This window comes from Astyanax mexicanus, chromosome 13 (genome assembly GCF_023375975.1).
Source record: "Astyanax mexicanus isolate ESR-SI-001 chromosome 13, AstMex3_surface, whole genome shotgun sequence".
Taxonomy (NCBI): Eukaryota; Metazoa; Chordata; class Actinopteri; order Characiformes; family Acestrorhamphidae; genus Astyanax; species Astyanax mexicanus.
Window position 1 is genome coordinate 52,517,297 of NC_064420.1, and position 25,204 is coordinate 52,542,500.

At 43.6% G+C, this 25,204-nt stretch overlaps 1 protein-coding gene across 2 annotated transcripts in view; it reads left to right on the plus strand.

Moving 5' to 3' along the window:
- Nucleotides 1-1,021: 1,021 nt before the first annotated feature.
- The window catches only part of frmd4bb (FERM domain containing 4Bb), a 76,102-nt gene continuing 51,919 nt past the window's right edge, over nucleotides 1,022-25,204 (plus strand). For both annotated transcript variants that reach the window (XM_049462857.1, XM_049462858.1), the window contains exons 1-11: nucleotides 1,022-1,109; nucleotides 6,140-6,205; nucleotides 6,447-6,541; nucleotides 6,812-6,904; nucleotides 7,112-7,196; nucleotides 9,965-10,021; nucleotides 10,779-10,801; nucleotides 11,637-11,720; nucleotides 20,626-20,691; nucleotides 21,013-21,070; nucleotides 24,446-24,532. In XM_049462857.1, the coding sequence (XP_049318814.1) occupies nucleotides 6,140-6,205; nucleotides 6,447-6,541; nucleotides 6,812-6,904; nucleotides 7,112-7,196; nucleotides 9,965-10,021; nucleotides 10,779-10,801; nucleotides 11,637-11,720; nucleotides 20,626-20,691; nucleotides 21,013-21,070; nucleotides 24,446-24,532 (714 nt within the window). In that variant the 5' untranslated portion in view covers nucleotides 1,022-1,109. The remainder of the gene's footprint in view (nucleotides 1,110-6,139; nucleotides 6,206-6,446; nucleotides 6,542-6,811; nucleotides 6,905-7,111; nucleotides 7,197-9,964; nucleotides 10,022-10,778; nucleotides 10,802-11,636; nucleotides 11,721-20,625; nucleotides 20,692-21,012; nucleotides 21,071-24,445; nucleotides 24,533-25,204) is intronic.

Here is a 25,204-nt window from a genome sequence, read left to right on the forward strand (position 1 = left end):
TTATTATTACTATCACTGCTATTATTTTCACTATCACTGCTATTATTTTCACTATCACTTCTATTATTTTCACTATCACTGCTATTATTTTCACTATCACTTCTATTATTTTCACTATCACTGCTATTATTTTCACTATCACTGCTATTATTTTCACTATCACTTCTATTATTTTCACTATCACTGCTATTATTTTCACTATCACTTCTATTATTTTCACTATCACTGCTATTATTAGCACTATCACTGCTATTATTTTCAGTATCACTGCTATTATTTTCACTATCACTTCTATTATTTTCACTATCACTGCTATTATTAGCACTATCACTGCTATTATTTTCACTATCACTGCTATTATTTTCACTATCACTGCTATTATTTTCACTATCACTTCTATTATTTTCACTATCACTTCTATTATTTTCACTATCACTTCTATTATTTTCAGTATCACTGCTATTATTTTCACTATCACTTCTATTATTTTCACTATCACTTCTATTATTTTCACTATCACTGCTATTATTTTCAGTATCACTGCTATTATTTTCACTATCACTTCTATTATTTTCACTATCACTTCTATTATTTTCACTATCACTGCTATTATTTTCAGTATCACTGCTATTATCATCACTATCACTGCTATCATTATCACTGTCACTGCTATTACTTTCAGTATCACTCCTATATATTATCACTATCATATTACTGTATATTAATTCATATTCTAATATCATTCCCCCTCCGGTATGACTGAGGAGCTCGTGCCGTACTGGGATCAGACTGGTGAGGAGCTCGTGCTGCAGATTCTCTTTGTGATCTTTGAGGCACGTGATTTCATTTCCCACCCGTATTCTCACAAACCCCGCCCACCTCCGCTCTGACTGGCTGGGCTCCTCCCTGCTCGCGCGCTGGGATTGACCGGTGGTTTAAACTCTCCTGCGAGAGCCCCGCTCCATGAGAGCCGCTGGCCAATCGCCGCGCGGGGGGGCGTGTCCTGCCGGAATGTGGGTGTGTTGTGAGCCGGGGTGAAGGCGTGGTGAGGCGCGCGCGGGGAGGATGCGGACCGAGCGAGCGGCGAACTGACCCACGCGCCACTAACGGTAGGACCTCATTAATGTTCATAATCAATAACCTGATCAGCAGAACCGAACCGGTATCAGCCGGGACCGGTACCGGCGGGGTGGAGGGGGGTGGGGTGTGGTGGAGATTGAGTGGAGTTACGCTGGATTCCTCTTTGTCTTTACTGGTCTTACATTTCCAGTAAACCGCTATAATATAAACCAGTACAGTGCAGCCGCTGGTTTACCATAATTACACCAGTACAGCACCAGTACACCCAGTATAGCGGTGCTGCTGGTGGGTGAGGAGCAGAGCGTGCAGGTGGAGCTGGAGATACTGTGGGCTGAATACAATCAACTCCTCCTGATGATCCTCCTCCTGATAATCTTCCTCAGGACCGTCTCTGATCCTGATTTACAGGACTGGAGTCTTTGGCTCCATCATTGGTCCAGGACCCTCAACATCTGGACCCTTACAGATCCTGCCGGGTGTAAAAGGCAGGGGGCGGAGCCAACCCCACCCAACCCCACCCCCTCTCCCTACCTGATGACTGCGAGGAGGATGAATGGACACATTAATCGGTTGATTCTGAAAGCAGAAAGACAGGTGTGATTAGAGGGGTTCTATAGACAGGTGGAAGATGCTGATTGGTCGAGGTAAGGTGATGCAGGGTTGAAGTCTCCTGGTAGAACTTTCCTGATCTTACAGCAGTTCTTCAAGTGCAAAACTGTGACACTCTGACCAGAACAAAACAGTGATGTTCTAGACTGACCGGATCAGAACATCTCGGGTGTTCCCGATATGCCGGGTTAAAACCTACAAACAGTGTCCAAGAAACCAGAGAACCAGAAAACTGAAGAACTGGCAACTAAAAGGATCTGCAGCGTTAATGTGGGTTCAGATACTACAGACCTCCTGCAGAGGTTCTGTGGAGTCCAGACCTTTGGGTCAGAACCTGCTCCACACAGTGTTAGTCTGGTGGTTTTAATAATATGGCTGATCAGTGGCGCTGCTGATACAGATCTCGAAATACCAGTAACAATTTTTTACTAAACTGGGAAAATCTAAGACTCAGCTTACTGGTGTCACACCATCACCGCCAGTCTAACCAGCTCCAGTCTAACCAGCTTCAATCTAAACCAGCTTCAGTCTAAACCAGTTTCAATCTAAACCAGCTCCAGTCTAAACAGCTTCAGTCTAACCAGCTCCAGTCTAAACCAGCTTCAGTCTAACCAGCTCCAGTCTAAACAGCTCCAGTCTAACCAGCTTCAGTCTAAACAGCTCCAGTCTAACCAGCTTCAGTCTAAACAGCTTCAATCTAAACCAGCTCCAGTCTAACCAGCTTCAGTCTAAACAGCTTCAATCTAAACCAGCTCCAGTCTAAACCAGCTCCAGTCTAAACAGCTCCAGGCTAAACCAGCTCCAGCCGAACCAGCTTCAGTCTAAACAGCTCCAGTCTAACCAGCTTCAATCTAAACCAGCTTCAATCTAAACCAGATCCAGTCTAAACAGCTCCAGTCTAACCAGCTCCAGTCTAACCAGCTCCAGTCTAAACCAGCTTCAGTCTAACCAGCTTCAGTCTAACCAGCTCCAGTCTAACCAGCTCCAGTCTAAACCAGCTCCAGTCTAACCAGCTCCAGTCTAAACCAGCTTCAGTCTAAACCAGCTCCAGTCTAACCAGCTTCAGTCTAACCAGCTTCAGTCTGGGATGGAGGCAGTAGGGGTCAGGGTGGAGGCAGGACGTGTCGGAACGGGTCGAGATGGAGGCAGGACGGGTCGGGACAGGTCGGGATGGAGGCAGGACGGGTCGGGATGGAGGCAGGACGGGTCGGGATGGAGGCAGGACGGGTCGGGATGGAGGCAGGACGGGTCGGGACGGGTCGGGGTGGAGGCAGGACGGGTCGGGATGGTAACTTTGTGGGTCAGACGGGACAGTGTCAGGGCGGGGTTTGGGACGAGACAGTAAGATCAGGTTTGTTTGTTGCTCCTGTACTTCCTCTCTGGACAGGAAGTAGCAGAAGGCTGAGCTGGATAAACAGGATGCGGCGGGACGAGTCGCTCGGCCTGATCAGAAGAATGGGCCGGGTACTGTCTCACTTCTGAGAGAAAAAAAAACAAGCTTACTATCAGAAGTGTGAAGTAATGAATTACAAATACCTTATTACATTACTTTAGTATAAATGTATTTTATCTATACTTTACTGGAGTAATTATTTTAGTAGAATGTAAATATATTAAAGAAGTTTAGTTGGGCTGGAGTTTATCTGGAGTTCTCTTGAGTCTCTGAATGTACATCTGCTATGTTCTTACTGGTGTAACTTACACCCCATACACACACTTTACACACACACACACACACACTTTACACACAGAGAGTGAAAATGTTTTGTGTGTGTTACAGATGTATAGCTCTTATTCTCAGTTAATTTACAGCATGAGTGGTTATCCTGTCCCTGGAAGACTGCAGCACTGTACGGCGCAGTACGGGTACAACAGATTACAGTGCTGGTGATTCTGTATCTACTGTAACTGTAGATTAATTACAGAGCAGTACGGGTACAACAGATTACAGTGCTGGTGATTCTGTATCTACTGTAACTGTAGATTAATTACAGAGCAGTATGGGTACAACAGATTACAGTGCTGGTGATTCTGTATCTACTGTAACTGTAGATTAATTACAGAGCAGTACGGGTACAACAGATTACAGTGCTGGTGATTCTGTATCTACTGTAACTGTAGATTAATTACAGAGCAGTATGGGTACAACAGATTACAGTGCTGGTGATTGTGTATCTACTGTAACTGTAGATTAATTACAGAGCAGTATGGGTACAACAGATTACAGTGCTGGTGATACTGTATCTACTGTAACTGTAGATTAATTACAGAGCAGTATGGGTACAACAGATTACAGTGCTGGTGATTCTGTATCTACTGTAACTGTAGATTAATTACAGAGCAGTATGGGTACAACAGATTACGGTTCTGGTGATTCTGTATCTACTGTAACTGTAGATTAATTACAGAGCAGTATGGGTACAACAGATTACAGTGCTGGTGATTCTGTATCTACTGTAACTGTAGATTAATTACAGAGCAGTACGTGTACAACAGATTACAGTGCTGGTGATACTGTATCTACTGTAACTGTAGATTAATTACAGAGCAGTATGGGTACAACAGATTACAGTGCTGGTGATTGTGTATCTACTGTAACTGTAGATTAATTACAGAGCAGTATGGGTACAACAGATTACAGTGCTGGTGATACTGTATCTACTGTAACTGTAGATTAATTACAGAGCAGTATGGGTACAACAGATTACAGTGCTGGTGATTCTGTATCTACTGTAACTGTAGATTAATTACAGAGCAGTATGGGTACAACAGATTACGGTTCTGGTGATTCTGTATCTACTGTAACTGTAGATTAATTACAGAGCAGTATGGGTACAACAGATTACGGTGCTGGTGATTCTGTATCTACTGTAACTGTAGATTAATTACAGAGCAGTACGGGTACAACAGATTACGGTGCTGGTGATTCTGTATCTACTGTAACTGTAGATTAATTACAGAGCAGTACGGGTACAACAGATTACGGTGCTGGTGATTCTGTATCTACTGTAACTGTAGATTAATTACAGAGCAGTACTGGTACAACAGATTACAGTGCTGGTGATTCTGTATCTACTGTAACTGTAGATTAATTACAGAGCAGTACGGGTACAACAGATTACAGTGCTGGTGATTCTGTATCTACTGTAACTGTAGATTAATTACAGAGCAGTATGGGTACAACAGATTACGGTGCTGGTGATTCTGTATCTACTGTAACTGTAGATTAATTACAGAGCAGTACGGGTACAACAGATTACAGTGCTGGTGATTGTGTATCTACTGGAACTGTGGAGATGGAGGTGAAAGTGAAGGAGGTGAAGGTGGAGGAGGTAGAAATGGAGGTAAAGGTGGAGGAGGTGGAGATGGAGGTGAAGGTGGAGGAGGTAGAAATGGAGGTAAAGGTGGAGGAGGTGGAGATGGAGGTGAAGGTGGAGGAGGTGGAGATTGAGGTGAAGGTGGAGATGGAGGTGAAGGTGGAGAAGGGTGGAGATTGAGGTGAAGGTGGAGGAGGTGGATATGGAGGTGAAGGTGGAGCGGCTCAGACCGGTGATTATCCTGGATCTGCAGACCAAACGACGGCTGGAGAATTAATTATTCAACAGAACCTCCAGCCCAGACAGATCTGAGATCAGATCCAGATCCAGAGAGATATCAGAAACTTCCCCTCCATCAGCCATCACACATCCCCCTCTCTTACAGACGAGTTATAAAGAGAAAGAGAGAGAGAGAGAAATAAAGAAAAAAGTGATAGAGAGAGAGAAAGAGTGATATATATATATATATAGAGAGAGAGAGAGAGAGAGAGAGAGAGAGAGAGATAGAGACTGATAGAGAATGACAGAACCTGATTATTGGACTGAGAACAGTCTGGATGGTCCGGTTGGTTGTTGGTTTGATCAGTAGGTGTGATCTGAGGACAGTTTGATTATTGGGGTTGATTTGAGGTTTAGTTCACTCTGTACAGATTAGTGTTAGGAATTAGCATAGCATTATCGTAGCATTAGCGCAGGCCAAAGTCCGGCATGTCTACAGAGCGGTGGTGACCCAGACCGGCGGCAGGCCGTACCAGCCAGACCAGAACCCGGAGCTTTAGTGCAACGGGCGGCAGGAGGACTGTACGAGACAGTTTGGTACGGGGCGGTTTGGTGCGGGACGGAGGAGGGCGGGATGGGGGCATGTCGGAAGTGTCTGAAGCCCTGTTTCTACCTGGATCAGTTGTATCAGGTACGGGACGGTTTGGTACGGGACGGTTTGGTACGGGACGTGATCTTTAGCAGAGCTGATCCAGAAAGATTTTATATTTGTTTATTAAAGAGCTGAAACACTTTCATAACTTCAGCTTATTTCATTCAGAGCCGGGGTTTGAGATGAAGGGATGGATGATAGATGTGATCTGTTTATTAATCTGATTATTAATCTGATTATTGATCTGATTATTGATCTGCAGATGACGGAGGGACGGCTCTGCCAGGTTCTCCTGCTGGATAACCGAACCCTGGAGCTGCTGGTTCAGGTACGACTTTACAACTCTCTACAACTCTAATCACACCACCTCTATAAATAATATTAATAATAATAATAATAATAATAATAACACTTCACACGGTGTAAGAATATGTTGATGCTATATCTGATTTTAATTACAGGTAGATACTCTTACTAAACACTGATATAAACATATTTATATTTATTTTGTATAAATGTTTTATTAATGTATTTTCATGTATATTAATGTTTATGTTTTTATCCTGTAGCCAAAGCTGTTGTCCCGGGAACTCCTGGATTTAGTCTCCTCCCACTTTAACCTGAAAGAGAAAGAATATTTCGGATTCACTTTTACTGACGACACGTAAGTTGCGATAATCCGTTAAACGTATAATAATATACATATATTATTATTATTATTATTATTATTATTATTTAAAAGTAATTGTAAGTTATTCTGTAAACTAAAATAATAATAATCATTATGACATATGAAAATTATTAAATTAATATTCTGAATAATTTAGTTTTAGTCTAGTTTTAGTTAAGTGAGAATTTTATGACAGGGTCACGTTTCTCACGTTTCTCACGTTTCTCACGTTTCTCACGTTTCTGGCGTTTCCTGCTCCTCTAGTGGTCAGTGTAAGTGGTTGCAGTTGGACCGCAGAGTTCTGGATCATGACTTTTCCAAGAAGTCCGGACCGATCCCCCTCAACTTCCTGGTCAGGTATCTTATCTTACTGTCTCACACTCACCTACAAACAGAACCACCCAGAACTATCTAGAACCATCATATTAATCCAGATTTTAAATGATGCTTCTATAAAAGAATATATATATATATTTATTTTAATGTAAATTAAAATCTGAACACAGACAGTAAAGTGAAATGAAATATAACTTACATAATAAAAGTCTCTGTGTTTTCTCTCAGGTTTTATATAGAGAATATTTCTCTGCTGAAGGATCATGTGACCGTGGAGCTGTTCTTCCTCAACGCTAAAGCTGCTATTTATAACGTAAGTCTCGTCCAATAGCATTCCACACATTTTCTATAATCAAGGATTATAGATCTGGAGATACAGCAGCAGTGTGTGGAGCAGCAGCAGCAGTGTGTGGAGCAGCAGTGTGTGGAGCAGCAGCAGTGTGTGGAGCAGCAGCAGCAGTGTGTGGAGCAGCAGTGTGTGGAGCAGCAGCAGCAGTGTGTGGAGCAGCAGCAGCAGTGTGTGGAGCAGCAGCAGCAGTGTGTGGAGCAGCAGTGTGTGGAGCAGCAGTGTGTGGAGCAGCAGCAGTGTGTGGAGCAGCAGTGTGTGGAGCAGCAGCAGCAGTGTGTGGAGCGGCAGCAGCAGTGTGTGGAGCAGCAGTGTGTGGAGCGGCAGCAGCAGTGTGTGGAGCAGCAGCAGCAGTGTGTGGAGCAGCAGCAGCAGTGTGTGGAGCAGCAGCAGTGTGTGGAGCGGCAGCAGCAGTGTGTGGAGCAGTCTGCCGGCAGTGTGTGGAGCGGCAGCAGCAGTGTGTGGAGCAGCAGCAGCAGTGTGTGGAGCAGCAGCAGCAGTGTGTGGAGCAGTCTGCCGGCAGTGTGTGGAGCGGCAGCAGCAGTGTGTGGAGCAGCAGCAGTGTGTGGAGCAGCAGCAGCAGTGTGTGGAGCAGCAGCAGCAGTGTGTGGAGCAGTCTGCCGGCAGTGTGTGGAGCAGCAGCAGCAGTGTGTGGAGCAGCAGCAGCAGTGTGTGGAGCAGCAGTGTGTGGAGCGGCAGCAGCAGTGTGTGGAGCGGCAGCAGCAGTGTGTGGAGCAGCAGCAGCAGTGTGTGGAGCAGCAGCAGCAGTGTGTGGAGCAGTCTGCCGGCAGTGTGTGGAGCGGCAGCAGCAGTGTGTGGAGCAGCAGCAGCAGTGTGTGGAGCAGCAGCAGCAGTGTGTGGAGCAGTCTGCCGGCAGTGTGTGGAGCGGCAGCAGCAGTGTGTGGAGCAGCAGCAGTGTGTGGAGCAGCAGCAGCAGTGTGTGGAGCAGCAGCAGCAGTGTGTGGAGCAGTCTGCCGGCAGTGTGTGGAGCAGCAGCAGCAGTGTGTGGAGCAGCAGCAGCAGTGTGTGGAGCAGCAGCAGCAGTGTGTGGAGCAGTCTGCCGGCAGTGTGTGGCGCGGCAGCAGCAGTGAGCAGCAGCAGCAGTGTGTGGAGCAGTCTGCCGGCAGTGTGTGGAGCAGCAGCAGTGTGTGGAGCAGCAGTGTGTGGAGCAGCAGTGTGTGGAGCAGCAGCAGCAGTGTGTGGAGCAGCAGTGTGTGGAGCAGCAGCAGCAGTGTGTGGAGCAGCAGCAGCAGTGTGTGGAGCAGTCTGCCGGCAGTGTGTGGAGCAGTCTGCCGGCAGTGTGTGGAGCAGCAGCAGCAGTGTGTGGAGCAGTCTGCCGGCAGTGTGTGGAGCAGCAGCAGTGTGTGGAGCAGCAGCAGTGTGTGGAGCAGCAGCAGCAGTGTGTGGAGCAGCAGCAGTGTGTGGAGCAGCAGCAGCAGTGTGTGGAGCAGCAGCAGCAGTGTGTGGAGCAGCAGCAGCAGTGTGTGGAGCAGCAGTGTGTGGAGCAGCAGCAGCAGTGTGTGGAGCAGCAGCAGCAGTGTGTGGAGCAGCAGTGTGTGGAGCAGCAGCAGCAGTGTGTGGAGCAGCAGTGTGTGGAGCAGCAGTGTGTGGAGCAGCAGCAGCAGTGTGTGGAGCAGCAGCAGTGTGTGGAGCAGCAGTGTGTGGAGCAGCAGCAGCAGTGTGTGGAGCAGCAGTGTGTGGAGCAGCAGCAGCAGTGTGTGGAGCAGCAGTGTGTGGAGCAGCAGCAGCAGTGTGTGGAGCAGCAGTGTGTGGAGCAGCAGTGTGTGGAGCAGCAGCAGTGTGTGGAGCAGCAGCAGCAGTGTGTGGAGCAGCAGCAGTGTGTGGAGCAGCAGCAGCAGTGTGTGGAGCAGCAGTGTGTGGAGCAGCAGCAGCAGTGTGTGGAGCAGCAGTGTGTGGAGCAGCAGTGTGTGGAGCAGCAGCAGCAGTGTGTGGAGCAGCAGTGTGTGGAGCAGCAGCAGCAGTGTGTGGAGCAGCAGTGTGTGGAGCAGCAGTGTGTGGAGCAGCAGCAGCAGTGTGTGGAGCAGCAGTGTGTGGAGCAGCAGTGTGTGGAGCAGCAGCAGCAGTGTGTGGAACAGCAGCAGCAGTGTGTGGAGCAGCAGCAGCAGTGTGTGGAACAGCAGCAGCAGTGTGTGGAGCAGCAGCAGCAGTGTGTGGAGCAGCAGTGTGTGGAGCAGCAGTGTGTGGAGCAGCAGTGTGTGGAGCAGCAGCAGTGTGTGGAGCAGCAGTGTGTGGAGCAGCAGTGTGTGGAGCAGCAGTGTGTGGAGCAGCAGCAGCAGTGTGTGGAGCAGCAGTGTGTGGAGCAGCAGTGTGTGGAGCAGTCTGCCGGCAGTGCTGGCACTAACATGACGAAGCTGGAGATCATCACTGCACTCTGAATGTCCTCAGTCATGCCTGTGGTTCCTCCTCTCTGAAGTTGGTGTAAATCTCTCAGATCCGCCTCCAACAGCTGAGACCTGCGATTCCCCACATCTCCTCTCTGAGGCTTCATACTAATCATTTACATATATTATGATGTCAGACCCACCCACCAAGTTTCATTCCTGTAGGTTCTTTCATTCTGGGTGGAGATATTATTTATTGATCAGGGTTTGGGTTGAATTCTGCCTGAAATAATGTGTACCAATTAACTAACCAATTACTAGTGTGTATTTTAAAGTGTAAAGTAACTATTTAAAGTGTGTGTATATGTGTGTGTATTTGTGTGTGTGTTGCAGGGCGATATAGAGGTGGAGAGTGAACTGGTGTTTAAACTGGCTGCACACACTCTACAGGTGAGAACAGTCTGAAGTGAGCGTTACAAGTGTTACAAATAACGAACGTTGAAGCAGGTTCAAGTGTGAACAGGTTAAGGCAGGTGTGAACAGATTAAGGCTGGTGTGAACAGGTTAAGGCAGGTGTGAAGAGGCTATAGCAGGTGTGAACAGGTTAAGGCTGGTGTGAACAGGTTAAGGCAGGTCTGAACAGGTTAAGGCTGGTGTGAACAGGTTAAGGCAGGTGTGAACAGGTTAAGGCAGGTGTGAACAGGTTAAGGCTGGTGTGAACAGGTTAAGGCAGGTGTGAACAGGTTAAGGCAGTTGTGAACAGGTTAAGGCAGGTGTGAACAGGTTAAGGCTGGTGTGAACTGGCTATAGCAGGTGTGAACAGATTAAGGCTGGTGTAAACAGGTTAAGACATGTGTAAACAGGTTAAGGCTGGTGTGAACAGGTTAAGGCAGGTGTGAACAGGTTAAGACATGTGTAAACAGGTTAAGGCTGGTGTGAACAGGTTAAGGCAGGTGTGAACAGGTTAAGGCAGGTGTGAACAGGTTAAGGCTGGTGTGAACAGGTAAAGGCAGTTGTGAACAGGTTAAGGCAGTTGTGAACATGTTAAGGCAGGTGTGAACAGGTTAAGGCTGGTGGTGAACAGATTAAGGCAGGTGTGAACAGGCTAGGGCAGGTGTGAACAGGTTAAGGTAGGCGTGAACAGGTTCAATCAGGTGTGAAAAGTGCAGGTGTGTTCAGTGTCTGAAGGTTTTTTTTATAATTACAGGAAGCTAAAGGTGATTTCAGCAGGTGAGTAAATCCAGACTCCTCACCTCTCACTGTATGCAGTGATGACTGTGATGATTGTGATGTTGCAGTGATGATGGTGATACATGTGATGTTGCAGTGATTATTGTGATGACTGTGATGTTGCAGTGATGATTGTGATGTTGCAGTGATGATTGTGAAGGTGCAGTGATGATTGTGATAATTGTGATGTTGCAGTAATAATTGTGATGATTGTGATGTTGCAGTGATGATTGTGATGTTGCAGTGATGATTGTGATGATTGTGATGTAGCAATGATTGTGATGTTGCAGTGATGATTGTGATGCAGCGATGATTGTGATGTTGCAGTGATGATTGTAATATTTGTGATGTTGCAGTGATGATTGTGATGTTGCAGTGATGATTGTGATGTTGCAGTGATGATTGTGATGTTGCAGTGATGATTGTGATGATTGTGATGTTGCAGTGATGATGGTGATACATGTGATGTTGCAGTGATTATTGTGATGATTGCGATGTCGCAGTGATGATTGTGATGATTGTGATGCTGCAGTGATGATTGTGATGATTGTGATGTTGCAGTGATGATTGTGATGTTGCGGTGATGATTGTGATGTTGCTGTGATGATTGTGATGATTGTGATGTTGCAGTGATGATTGTGATGATTGTGATGTTGCAGTGATGATTGTGATGTTGCAGTGATGATTGTGATTATTGTGATGTTGCAGTGATGATTGTGATGTTGCGGTGATGATTGTGATGATTGTGATGTTGCTGTGATGATTGTGATGATTGTGATGTTGCAGTGATGATTGTGATGTTGCAGTGATGATTGTGATTATTGTGATGTTGCAGTGATGAGAGCTGCAGAGCGGATTTGAAGAAGCTTCCCACTCTCCCCACCAGAGTCCTGAAGGAGCATCCGTCTCTCGCCTACTGGTATCAAACAACCCACCCAATAATAATAATAATAATAATAATAATAATAATAAAAAGTGTGGAAAGGAAGGTAAAGTTTAAATGTTTAAGGAGGAATTTACACAATACTACCTTAAATTTAAGGTAGCTGATTAAACGCTGAAGCTGAAGCTGATTAAACGCTGCTGGTTCTGGTTAAACACTTTTGGTTAAATATGTCGAGAAATCTTTTCACCAACAGCTGGTTTATCCAGCAGCTCCTCCAATCACAGACAGTACAGAGAGAAGGGGCGGAGCTTTCTCTGAAGTACTGATGGAATGTTTTGGTTTACGATCATTTTACAGAAAACGTAGTTTAGATCAGTTTACCCAGCGAATCACATGATCAACCGCACACCTTCCACACCTTCACCTAATCTGCATATTACACCTGAGAAACGATTACCTGTAAACTCAATAAACTGTACACACACACACACTCATCACACACTATACACACACTATACACACACTCATCACACACTATACACACACTCATCACACACTATACACACACTCATCACACACTATACACACACTCATCACACACACACACACACTCATCACACACTATACACACACACTCATCACACACTATACACACACTCATCACACACTATACACACACTCATCACACACTATACACACACACTCATCACACACTATACACACACTCATCACACACTATACACACACTCATCACACACTATACACACACTCATCACACACACACACACACTCATCACACACTATACACACACTCATCACACACTATACACACACTCATCACACACTATACACACACTCATCACACACACACACACACTCATCACACACTATACACACACACTCATCACACACTATACACACACTCATCACACACTATACACACACTCATCACACACACACACACACTCATCACACACTATACACACACTCATCACACACTATACACACACTCATCACACACTATACACACACTCATCACACACTATACACACACTCATCACACACACACACACACACTCATCACACACTATACACACACACACTCATCACACACTATACACACACTCATCACACACTATACACACACTCATCACACACTATACACACACACATCACACACTATACACACACACACACACTCATCACACACTATACACACACACACACTCATCACACACACTCATCACACACTATACACACACTCATCACACACACACACACACTCATCACACACACACACACTCATCACACACTATACACACACTCATCACACACTATACACACACTCATCACACACACACACACACTCATCACACACTATACACACACTCATCACACACACACACATCACACACACACACTCATCACACACTATACACACTCATCACACACACACACACTTTACACACACACTCATCACACACTATACACACACTCATCACACACACACACTATACACACACACACACTATACACACACTATACAGACACGCACTCATCACACACACACACACACACACTATACACACACACACACACACTTTACACACTTTACACACACACACACACTCATCACACACAATCTATACACACACACACTGTGTGATGAGTGTGCGTGTGTACAGTGTGTGTGTGTGTGTGTATAGTGTGTGTGTGTGTGTAAAGTGTGTAAAGTGTGTGTGTGTGTGTGTGTGTATAGTGTGTGTGTGTGTGTGTGTAAAGTGTGTGTATAGTGAGTGTGTGTGTATAGTGTGTGTGTGTGTGTGTGTGTGTAAAGTGTGTGTGTGATGAGTGTGTGTGTGTAAAGTGTGTGTGTGTGTATAGTGTGTGTGTGTGTATAGTGTGTGTGTGTATAGTGTGTGTGTGTGTATAGTGTGTGTGTGTGTATAGTGTGTATAGTGTGTGTGTGTGTGTAGTGTGTGTGTGTATAGTGTGTGTGTGTATAGTGTGTGTGTGTGTATAGTTGTGAGTGTGTATAGTGTGTGTGTGTGTATAGTGTGTGTGTGTGTATAGTGTGTGTGTGTGTATAGTGTGTGTGTGTATAGTGTGTGTGTGTAGTGTGTGTGTGTGTATAGTGTGTGTGTGTATAGTGTGTGTGTGTGTATAGTGTGTGTGTGTGTATAGTGTGTGTGTGTATAGTGTGTGTGTGTGTATAGTGTGTGTGTGTGTATAGTGTGTGTGTGTGTATAGTGTGTGTATAGTGTGTGTGTGTATAGTGTGTGTGTGTATAGTGTGTGTGTGTAGTGTGTGTATAGTGTGTGTGTGTATAGTGTGTGTGTGTGTGTATAGTGTGTGTGTGTATAGTGTGTGTTGTGTGTAGTGTGTGTGTGTGTATAGTGTGTGTGTGTGTGTATAGTGTGTGTGTGTATAGTGTGTGTGTGTATAGTGTGTGTGTATAGTGTGTGTGTGCGTGTGTGTATAGTGTGTGTGTATAGTGTGTGTGTGTGTGTATAGTGTGTGTGTGTGTATAGTGTGTGTGTATAGTGTGTGTGTATAGTGTGTGTGTGTGTATAGTGTGTGTGTATAGTGTGTGTGTATAGTGTGTGTGTGTGTGTATAGTGTGTGTGTATAGTGTGTGTGTGTGTATAGTGTGTGTGTGTGTGTGTGTATAGTGTGTGTGTGTATAGTGTGTGTGTGTATAGTGTGTGTGTGTGTGTATAGTGTGTGTGTATAGTGTGTGTGTGTGTATAGTGTGTGTGTATAGTGTGTGTGTGTGTATAGTGAGTGTGTGTGTATAGTGTGTGTGTATAGTGTGTGTGTGTGTATAGTGTGTGTGTGTGTATAGTGTGTGTGTATAGTGTGTGTGTGTGTATAGTGTGTGTGTGTATAGTGTGTGTGTGTATAGTGTGTATAGTGTGTGTGTGTATAGTGTGTGTGTGTGTGTATAGTGTGTGTGTATAGTGTGAGTGTGTATAGTGTGTGTGTGTATAGTGTGTGTGTGTATAGTGTGTGTGTGTGTGTGTATAGTGTGTGTGTATAGTGTGTGTGTGTGTGTGTGTATAGTGTGTGTGTATAGTGTGAGTGTGTATAGTGTGTGTGTGTATAGTGTGTGTGTGTATAGTGTGTGTGTGTGTGTATAGTGTGTGTGTATAGTGTGAGTGTGTATAGTGTGTGTGTGTGTATAGTGTGTGTGTGTGTGTATAGTGTGTGTGTGTATAGTGTGTGTGTATAGTGTGAGTGTGTATAGTGTGTGTGTGTATAGTGTGTGTGTGTGTATAGTGTGTGTGTGTGTGTATAGTGTGTGTGTATAGTGTGAGTGTGTATAGTGTGTGTGTGTATAGTGTGTGTGTGTATAGTGTGTGTGTGTATAGTGTGAGTGTGTAGAGTGTGTGTGTGTATAGTGTGAGTGTGTATAGTGTGTGTGTGTATAGTGTGTGTGTGTGTATAGTGTGTGTGTGTATAGTGTGTGTGTGTATAGTGTGTGTGTGTGTATAGTGTGTGTGTGTATAGTGTGTGTGTGTGTATAGTGTGTGTATAGTGTGTGTGTGTATAGTGTGTGTGTATTGTGTGTGTGTGTATAGTGTGTGTGTGTGTATAGTGTGTGTGTATAGTGTGTGTGTGTATAGTGTGTGTGTATAGTGTGTGTGTGTGTATAGTGTGTGTGTGTATAGTGTGTGTGTGTATAGTGTGTGTGTATAGTGTGTGTGTGTGTGTGTGTATAGTGTGTGTGTATAGTGTGAGTGTGTATAGTGTGTGTGTATAGTGTGTGTGTGTAGTGTGTGTGTATAGTGTGTGTGTGTATAGTGTGTGTGTGTGTATAGTGTGAGTGTGTATAGTGTGTGTGTGTGTATAGTGTGTGTGTATAGTGTGTATAGTGTGTGTGTGTATAGTGTGTGTATATAGTGTGTATAGTGTGTGTGTGTATAGTGTGTGTGTATAGTGTGTGTGTGTATAGTGTGTGTGTATAGTGTGTGTGTATAGTGTGTGTGTGTGTATAGTGTGTGTGTGTGTATAGTGTGTGTGTGTGTGTATAGTGTGAGTGTGTATAGTGTGTGTGTGTATAGTGTGTGTGTGTATAGTGTGTGTATAGTGTGTGTATATAGTGTGTGTGTGTATAGTGTGTGTGTGTATAGTGTGTGTGTGTGTGTATAGTGTGTGTGTGTGTATAGTGTGAGTGTGTATAGTGTGTGTGTGTGTATAGTGTGTGTGTATAGTGTGTGTATAGTGTGTGTATAGTGTGAGTGTGTATAGTGTGTGTGTGTATAGTGTGTGTGTGTATAGTGTGTGTATAGTGTGTGTGTGTGTATAGTGTGTGTGTGTATAGTGTGAGTGTGTATAGTGTGTGTATAGTGTGTGTGTGTGTATAGTGTGAGTGTGTATAGTGTGTGTGTGTGTATAGTGTGTGTGTGTGTATAGTGTGTGTGTATATAGTGTGTGTGTATATAGTGTGTATAGTGTGTGTGTGTATAGTGTGTGTGTATAGTGTGTGAGTGTGTATAGTGTGTGTGTGTGTATAGTGTGTGTGTATAGTGTGTGTGTGTGTATAGTGTGTGTGTGTACTGTGTGTGTGTGTGTATAGTGTGTGTGTGTGTAGTGTGTGTGTGTATAGTGTGTGTGTGTGTATAGTGTGTGTGTGTATAGTGTATAGTGTGTGTGTGTATAGTGTGTGTGTGTATAGTGTGTGTGTGTATAGTGTGAGTGTGTATAGTGTGTGTGTGTAACCGTGTGTTTATAGTGTGAGTGTGTATAGTGTGTGTGTGTAACCGTGTGTGTATAGTGTGTGTGTGTGTGTATAGTGTGTGTGTATAGTGTGTGTGTGTGTATAGTGTGTGTGTGTGTATAGTGTGTGTGTGTGTATAGTGTGTGTGTGTGTGTATAGTGTGTGTGTGTATAGTGTGTGTGTGTATAGTGTGTGTGTGTGTGTATAGTGTGTGTGTGTATAGTGTGTGTGTGTGTATATTGTGTGTGTGTATAGTGTGTGTGTGTATAGTGTGTGAGTGTGTATAGTGTGTGTGTGTGTATAGTGTGTGTGTGTGTGTGTGTGTGTATAGTGTGTGAGTGTGTATAGTGTGTGTGTATAGTGTGTGTGTGTATAGTGTGTGTGTGTGTATAGTGTGTGTGTGTGTATAGTGTGTGTGTATAGTGTGTGTGTGTATAGTGTGTGTGTGTATAGTGTGTGTGTGTATAGTGTGTGTGTGTGTATAGTGTGTGTGTGTATAGTGTGTGTGTGTGTATAGTGTGTGTGTGTGTATAGTGTGTGTGTGTATAGTGTGTGTGTGTGTATAGTGTGTGTGTGTGTATAGTGTGTGTGTGTGTATAGTGTGTGTGTGTGTATAGTGTGTGTGTGTATAGTGTGTGTGTGTGTGTATAGTGTGTGTGTGTGTGTGTGTGTGTATAGTGTGTGTGTGTGTATAGTGTGTGTGTATAGTGTGTGTGTATAGTGTGTGTGTGTATAGTGTGTGTATAGTGTGTGTGTATAGTGTGTGTGTATAGTGTGTGTGTGTATAGTGTGTGTGTGTGTATAGTGTGTGTGTGTGTATAGTGTGTGTGTGTATAGTGTGTGTGTGTATAGTGTGTGTGTGTGTGTATAGTGTGTGTGTGTGTATAGTGTGTGTGTGTATAGTGTGTGTGTGTGTATAGTGTGTGTGTGTGTATAGTGTGTGTGTGTATAGTGTGTGTGTATAGTGTGTGTGTGTGTGTGTGTGTATAGTGTGTGAGTGTGTATAGTGTGTGTGTGTGTGTATAGTGTGTGAGTGTGTATAGTGTGTGTGTATAGTGTGTGTGTGTATAGTGTGTGAGTGTGTATAGTGTGTGTGTATAGTGTGTGTGTGTATAGTGTGTGTGTGTGTATAGTGTGTGTGTGTATAGTGTGTGTGTGTATAGTGTGTGTGTGTATAGTGTGTGTGTGTGTATAGTGTGTGTGTGTGTATAGTGTGTGTGTGTATAGTGTGTGTGTGTGTATAGTGTGTGTGTGTGTATAGTGTGTGTGTGTATAGTGTGTGTGTGTGTGTGTATAGTGTGTGTGTGTGTATAGTGTGTGTGTGTGTATAGTGTGTGTGTGTGTATAGTGTGTGTGTGTATAGTGTGTGTGTGTGTATAGTGTGTGTGTGTGTAGTGTGTGTGTGTATAGTGTGTGTGTGTATAGTGTGTGTGTGTATAGTGTGTGTGTGTATAGTGTGTGTGTGTGTATAGTGTGTGTGTGTGTATAGTGTGTGTGTGTATAGTGTGTGTGTGTATAGTGTGTGTGTGTATAGTGTGTGTGTGTGTATAGTGTGTGTGTGTGTATAGTGTGTGTGTGTGTATAGTGTGTGTGTGTATAGTGTGTGTGTGTATAGTGTGTGTGTGTATAGTGTGAGTGTGTATAGTGTGTGTGTGTATAGTGTGTGTGTGTATAGTGTGTGTGTGTAGTGTGTGTGTGTGTATAGTGTGAGTGTGTATAGTGTGAGTGTGTATAGTGTGAGTGTGTATAGTGTGTGTGTGTATAGTGTGAGTGTGTGTGTGTAGTGTGTGTGTATAGTGTGAGTGTGTATAGTGTGTGTGTGTGTATAGTGTGAGTGTGTATAGTGTGTGTGTGTGTATAGTGTGTGTGTGTATAGTGTGTGTGTGTATAGTGTGAGTGTGTATAGTGTGAGTGTGTATAGTGTGAGTGTGTATAGTGTGAGTGTGTATAGTGTGTGTGTGTGTATAGTGTGTGTGTGTATAGTGTGTGTGTGTATAGTGTGTGTGTGTGTATAGTGTGTGTGTGTATAGTGTGTGTGTGTATAGTGTGTGTGTGTATAGTGTGAGTGTGTATAGTGTGAGTGTGTATAGTGTGTGTGTGTATAGTGTGTGTGTGTGTATAGTGTTGTGTGTATAGTGTGAGTGTGTATAGTGTGAGTGTGTATAGTGTGTGTGTGTGTGTATAGTGTGTGTGTGTATAGTGTGAGTGTGTATAGTGTGAGTGTGTATAGTGTGAGTGTGTATAGTGTGAGTGTGTATAGTGTGTGTGTGTATAGTGTGAGTGTGTAGTGTGTGTGTATAGTGTGAGTGTGTATAGTGTGTGTGTGTATAGTGTGAGTGTGTATAGTGTGTGTGTGTATAGTGTGAGTGTGTATAGTGTGAGTGTGTATAGTGTGAGTGTGTATAGTGTGAGTGTGTATAGTGTGAGTGTGTATAGTGTGAGTGTGTATAGTGTGTGTGTGTATAGTGTGAGTGTGTAGTGTGTGTGTATAGTGTGAGTGTGTATAGTGTGTGTGTGTATAGTGTGAGTGTGTATAGTGTGTGTGTGTATAGTGTGTGTGTGTATAGTGTGAGTGTGTAGTGTGTGTGTATAGTGTGAGTGTGTATAGTGTGAGTGTGTATAGTGTGAGTGTGTATAGTGTGAGTGTGTAGTGTGTGTGTATAGTGTGAGTGTGTATAGTGTGAGTGTGTAGTGTGTGTGTATAGTGTGAGTGTGTATAGTGTGTGTGTGTATAGTGTGAGTGTGTAGTGTGTGTGTATAGTGTGAGTGTGTAGTGTGTGTGTATAGTGTGAGTGTGTATAGTGTGTGTGTGTAGTGTGTGTGTATAGTGTGAGTGTGTATAGTGTGTGTGTGTAGTGTGTGTGTATAGTGTGAGTGTGTATAGTGTGAGTGTGTATAGTGTGTGTGTGTATAGTGTGAGTGTGTAGTGTGTGTGTATAGTGTGAGTGTGTATAGTGTGTGTGTGTATAGTGTGAGTGTGTATAGTGTGAGTGTGTATAGTGTGAGTGTGTATAGTGTGAGTGTGTAGTGTGTGTGTATAGTGTGTGTGTGTATAGTGTGAGTGTGTAGTGTGTGTGTATAGTGTGAGTGTGTATAGTGTGTGTGTGTATAGTGTGAGTGTGTATAGTGTGAGTGTGTATAGTGTGAGTGTGTATAGTGTGAGTGTGTAGTGTGTGTGTATAGTGTGTGTGTGTATAGTGTGAGTGTGTAGTGTGTGTGTATAGTGTGAGTGTGTATAGTGTGAGTGTGTATAGTGTGAGTGTGTAGTGTGTGTGTATAGTGTGTGTGTGTATAGTGTGAGTGTGTAGTGTGTGTGTATAGTGTGAGTGTGTAGTGTGTGTGTATAGTGTGTGTGTGTATAGTGTGAGTGTGTAGTGTGTGTGTATAGTGTGAGTGTGTTATAGTGTGAGTGTGTATAGTGTGTGTGTGTAGTGTGTGTGTATAGTGTGAGTGTGTATAGTGTGTGTGTGTAGTGTGTGTGTATAGTGTGAGTGTGTATAGTGTGTGTGTGTGTATAGTGTGAGTGTGTATAGTGTGTGTGTGTGTATAGTGTGTGTGTGTATAGTGTGTGTGTGTGTGTGTATAGTGTGTGTGTGTAACCGTGTGTGTATAGTGTGTGTGTGTGTATAGTGTGTGTATAGTGTGTGTGTGTGTGTATAGTGTGAGTGTGTATAGTGTGTGTGTGTAGTGTGTGTGTATAGTGTGAGTGTGTATAGTGTGTGTGTGTAGTGTGTGTGTATAGTGTGAGTGTGTATAGTGTGTGTGTGTGTATAGTGTGAGTGTGTATAGTGTGTGTGTGTGTATAGTGTGTGTGTGTATAGTGTGTGTGTGTGTGTGTATAGTGTGTGTGTGTAACCGTGTGTGTATAGTGTGTGTGTGTGTATAGTGTGTGTGTGTGTATAGTGTGTGTGTGTGTATAGTGTGTGTGTGTATAGTGTGTGTGTGTAACCGTGTGTGTATAGTGTGTGTGTGTGTATAGTGTGTGTGTGTGTATAGTGTGTGAGTGTGTATAGTGTGTGTGTGTGTATAGTGTGTGTGTGTATAGTGTGTGTGTGTATAGTGTGTGTGTGTGTATAGTGTGTGAGTGTGTATAGTGTGTGTGTGTATAGTGTGTGTGTGTATAGTGTGTGTGTGTAACCGTGTGTGTGTGTAGTGTGTGTGTGTGTATAGTGTGTGTGTGTGTAGTGTGTGTGTGTAACCGTGTGTGTATCTCTGCAGTGAGGAGCGAGTGGTGGAACAGTATAAGATGTTGAGGGGCGTGTCCAGGGGTCAGGCCATCGTCCAGTGAGTATTACAGTACCTTCATTTGGCCAGTAGAGGCACTGCAGACACTAATGTAGCTAACAGTTAATGTACTATATTAAACTATATATAAATATAATATACTATACTCTAACCCAGTTAGCTCTGGAGCTACAAAGCTAATGTAGCTAAGAAGCAATGGGATCTAAGACCCCATTATTTAGCAGAGGCGCTAGGTATATGTAGCTATATTAGTATAGCAGCTCCAGTGCTAAGTCGTGCATCAGCTGGATGTGTGTTTAATGTGATTGGCTGTGGGTGGCTGTGATTGGCTGTGTGAATAACAGTGGTGCTGTGTTTCAGGTACCTGAGCCTGGTGGAGGCGCTGCCCACATACGGAGTTCACTATTACGAAGTGAAGGTAATTAATAATATCAGGGTTCAGATCAATACTCTAATCACACTTTCCAAAACCACAGAACCCGATTGGGTGAGCTCACTCTGCTGATCAATATCTGCTCTTAACTCGAGATTCTCCAGATTAGTTTTAGATTTGTTCTAATCTGAAGCTGTTGTTACTCCGGGCTCGTTTGGGTCAGAACCATGATCTGGAAGAACCAAAACTCGCTCTGACCAGTAGATCCGGTCCCGGTCTGTATCAGCTGATCCGTGATCCGGTTGGTTTACAGTGTGAAACTTTTTATTGGACGTTTCTGATATTATTCAAATCAATTACAGGAAGTTTATAGAGTCAGAGAGCAGTATGGGTACAACAGATTACAGTGCTGGTGATTCTGTATCTACTGTAACTGTAGATTAATTACAGAGCAGTACGGGTACAACAGATTACAGTGCTGGTGATTCTGTATCTACTGTAACTGTAGATTAATTACAGAGCAGTATGGGTACAACAGATTACAGTGCTGGTGATTCTGTATCTACTGTAACTGTAGATTAATTACAGAGCAGTATGGGTACAACAGATTACGGTGCTTGTGATTCTGTATCTACTGTAACTGTAGATTAATTACAGAGCAGTACGGGTACAACAGATTACGGCGCTGGTGATTCTGTATCTACTGTAACTGTAGATTAATTACAGAGCAGTACGGGTACAACAGATTACGGCGCTGGTGATTCTGTATCTACTGTAACTGTAGATTAATTACAGAGCAGTACGGGTACAACAGATTACGGCGCTGGTGATTCTGTATCTACTGTAACTGTAGATTACTTACAGAGCAGTACGGGTACAACAGATTACGGCGCTGGTGATTCTGTATCTACTGTAACTGTAGATTAATTACAGAGCAGTACGGGTACAACAGATTACAGTGCTGGTGATTCTGTATCTACTGTAACTGTAGATTAATTACAGAGCAGTACGGGTACAACAGATTACAGTGCTGGTGATTCTGTATCTACTGTAACTGTAGATTAATTACAGAGCAGTACGGGTACAACAGATTACGGTGCTGGTGATTCTGTATCTACTGTAACTGTAGATTAATTACAGAGCAGTATGGGTACAACAAATTACGGTGCTGGTGATTCTGTATCTACTGTAACTGTAGATTAATTACAGAGCAGTACGGGTACAACAGATTACGGTGCTGGTGATTCTGTATCTACTGTAACTGTAGATTAATTACAGAGCAGTACGGGTACAACAGATTACGGTGCTGGTGATTCTGTATCTACTGTAACTGTAGATTAATTACAGAGCAGTACGGGTACAACAGATTACAGTGCTGGTGATTCTGTATCTACTGTAACTGTGGATTAATTACAGAGCAGTACGGGTACAACAGATTACAGTGCTGGTGATTCTGTATCTACTGTACCTGTAGATTAATTACAGAGCAGTACGGGTACAACAGATTACAGTGCTGGTGATTCTGTATCTACTGTAACTGTAGATTAATTACAGAGCAGTACGGGTACAACAGATTACGGTGCTGGTGATTCTGTATCTACTGTAACTGTAGATTAATTACAGAGCAGTACGGGTACAACAGATTACAGTGCTGGTGATTCTGTATCTACTGTAACTTTAGATTAATTACAGAGCAGTATGGGTACAACAGATTACAGTGCTGGTGATTCTGTATCTACTGTAACTGTAGATTAATTACAGAGCAGTACGGGTACAACAGATTACAGTGCTGGTGATTCTGTATCTACTGTAACTGTAGATTAATTACAGAGCAGTACGGGTACAACAGATTACGGTGCTGGTGATTCTGTATCTACTGTAACTGTAGATTAATTACAGAGCAGTACGGATACAACAGATTACGGTGCTGGTGATTCTGTATCTACTGTAACTGTAGATTAATTACAGAGCAGTACGGATACAACAGATTACGGTGCTGGTGATTCTGTATCTACTGTAACTGTAGATTAATTACAGAGCAGTACGGGTACAACAGATTACAGTGCTGGTGATTCTGTATCTACTGTAACTGTGGATTAATTACAGAGCAGTACGGGTACAACAGATTACAGTGCTGGTGATTCTGTATCTACTGTACCTGTAGATTAATAACAGAGCAGTACGGGTACAACAGATTACAGTGCTGGTGATTCTGTATCTACTGTAACTGTAGATTAATTACAGAGCAGTACGGGTACAACAGATTACAGTGCTGGTGATTCTGTATCTACTGTAACTGTAGATTAATTACAGAGCAGTACGGGTACAACAGATTACAGTGCTGGTGATTCTGTATCTACTGTAACTGTAGATTAATTACAGAGCAGTACGGGTACAACAGATTACAGTGCTGGTGATTCTGTATCTACTGTAACTGTAGATTAATTACAGAGCAGTACGGGTACAACAGATTACAGTGCTGGTGATTCTGTATCTACTGTAACTGTAGATTAATTACAGAGCAGTACGGGTACAACAGATTACAGTGCTGGTGATTCTGTATCTACTGTAACTGTAGATTAATTACAGAGCAGTACGGGTACAACAGATTACAGTGCTGGTGATTCTGTATCTACTGTAACTGTAGATTAATTACAGAGCAGTACAGGTACAACAGATTACAGTGCTGGTGATTCTGTATCTACTGTAACTGTAGATTAATTACAGAGCAGTACGGGTACAACAGATTACGGCGCTGGTGATACTGTATCTACTGTAACTGTAGATTAATTACAGAGCAGTACGGGTACAACAGATTACAGTGCTGGTGATTCTGTATCTACTGTAACTGTAGATTAATTACAGAGCAGTACAGGTACAACAGATTACAGTGCTGGTGATTCTGTATCTACTGTAACTGTAGATTAATTACAGAGCAGTACGGGTACAACAGATTACGGTGCTGGTGATTCTGTATCTACTGTAACTGTAGATTAACTTTTATTTATAAACACTAATTAAAGGAATCTGAGGGGAATCTTTTACTCATTCTGCTGCAGGATAAACCTGCACTCCAAGAATAGAGACGCATTCTGGCAAGAAACACAATTTATCACAACATCTGGCACCCGACAACATTCTATGTCCCAATCAGTGTGAAGTATAGAGAGACTCCGCCCACATGGGTGATGGCGATAGGATGTAGTAAAGTTGTTTAGTCTCAGTCACTAAACTGCAGTGTGAAACTGAAACTAACTGTACTAAATACAGAACAGAATCCCTATTTTAGGTATGAAAACTCGCTGAGGTGGTAAATCCAAACAATTAATATTTTATATGTGTATTCTTGTGTGTTTGTGATATATATATTTTCTAACATTTTCTCTTTGTGTGTGTGTGTGTGTGTGTGTGTGTGTGCAGGATAAGCAGGGAATGCCGTGGTGGTTGGGGATCAGTTATAAGGGAATCGGGCAGTACGACATCCAGGATAAAATAAAACCCAGACGGGTACGTCCGCTGTCGCTGCGCTAATATCACATCTATACATCACATCCTGTTACTGTTACATCACATCCTGTTACTGTTACCCCAGGTATCCCAGGTGGATTACATGGGTTCCTGGGTGGTTTGCATGGTGTTGCAAATTGAGGTGAATATTGTAGTTTGTAATCACTACAGTATCACAGATTGTTGCTATGGTATTGATATGGTGTTGCTATGGTGACGATTAGCTTCAGTGTTGTGGTTTATATGGAAGATGTGGACTCGTTTCTGATCTGTCCTACATTACATAAATCTCTTTCATTTAGAATAAAGAAGGTTCGGTTCCGTGTGATTCGGTTCCGTGCGGTTCGGTTCTGTTAGAGTGTATCAGTGCAGGATTGTCCATAAACTTGTTTATTACATCATCAACAGACTGGAAGAGAAAGACGGAGTGTCTGTATGTGTGTGTGTGTGGGGGGGGTGTGTGTGTGTGTGTGTGTGTGTGGGGTGTGTGTGTATAGCGTGTGTGTGAGAGTGTGTGTGTGTGTGCGTGTGTGCGTGTGTGTGTGTGTATAGTGTGTGTATGTGTGCGTGTGTGTGTGGGGTGTGTGTGTGTGTGGGGTGTGTGTGGGGGGTGTGTGTGTGTGTGTGTGTGTGTGTGGGGTGTGTGTGTATAGCGTGTGTGTGAGAGTGTGT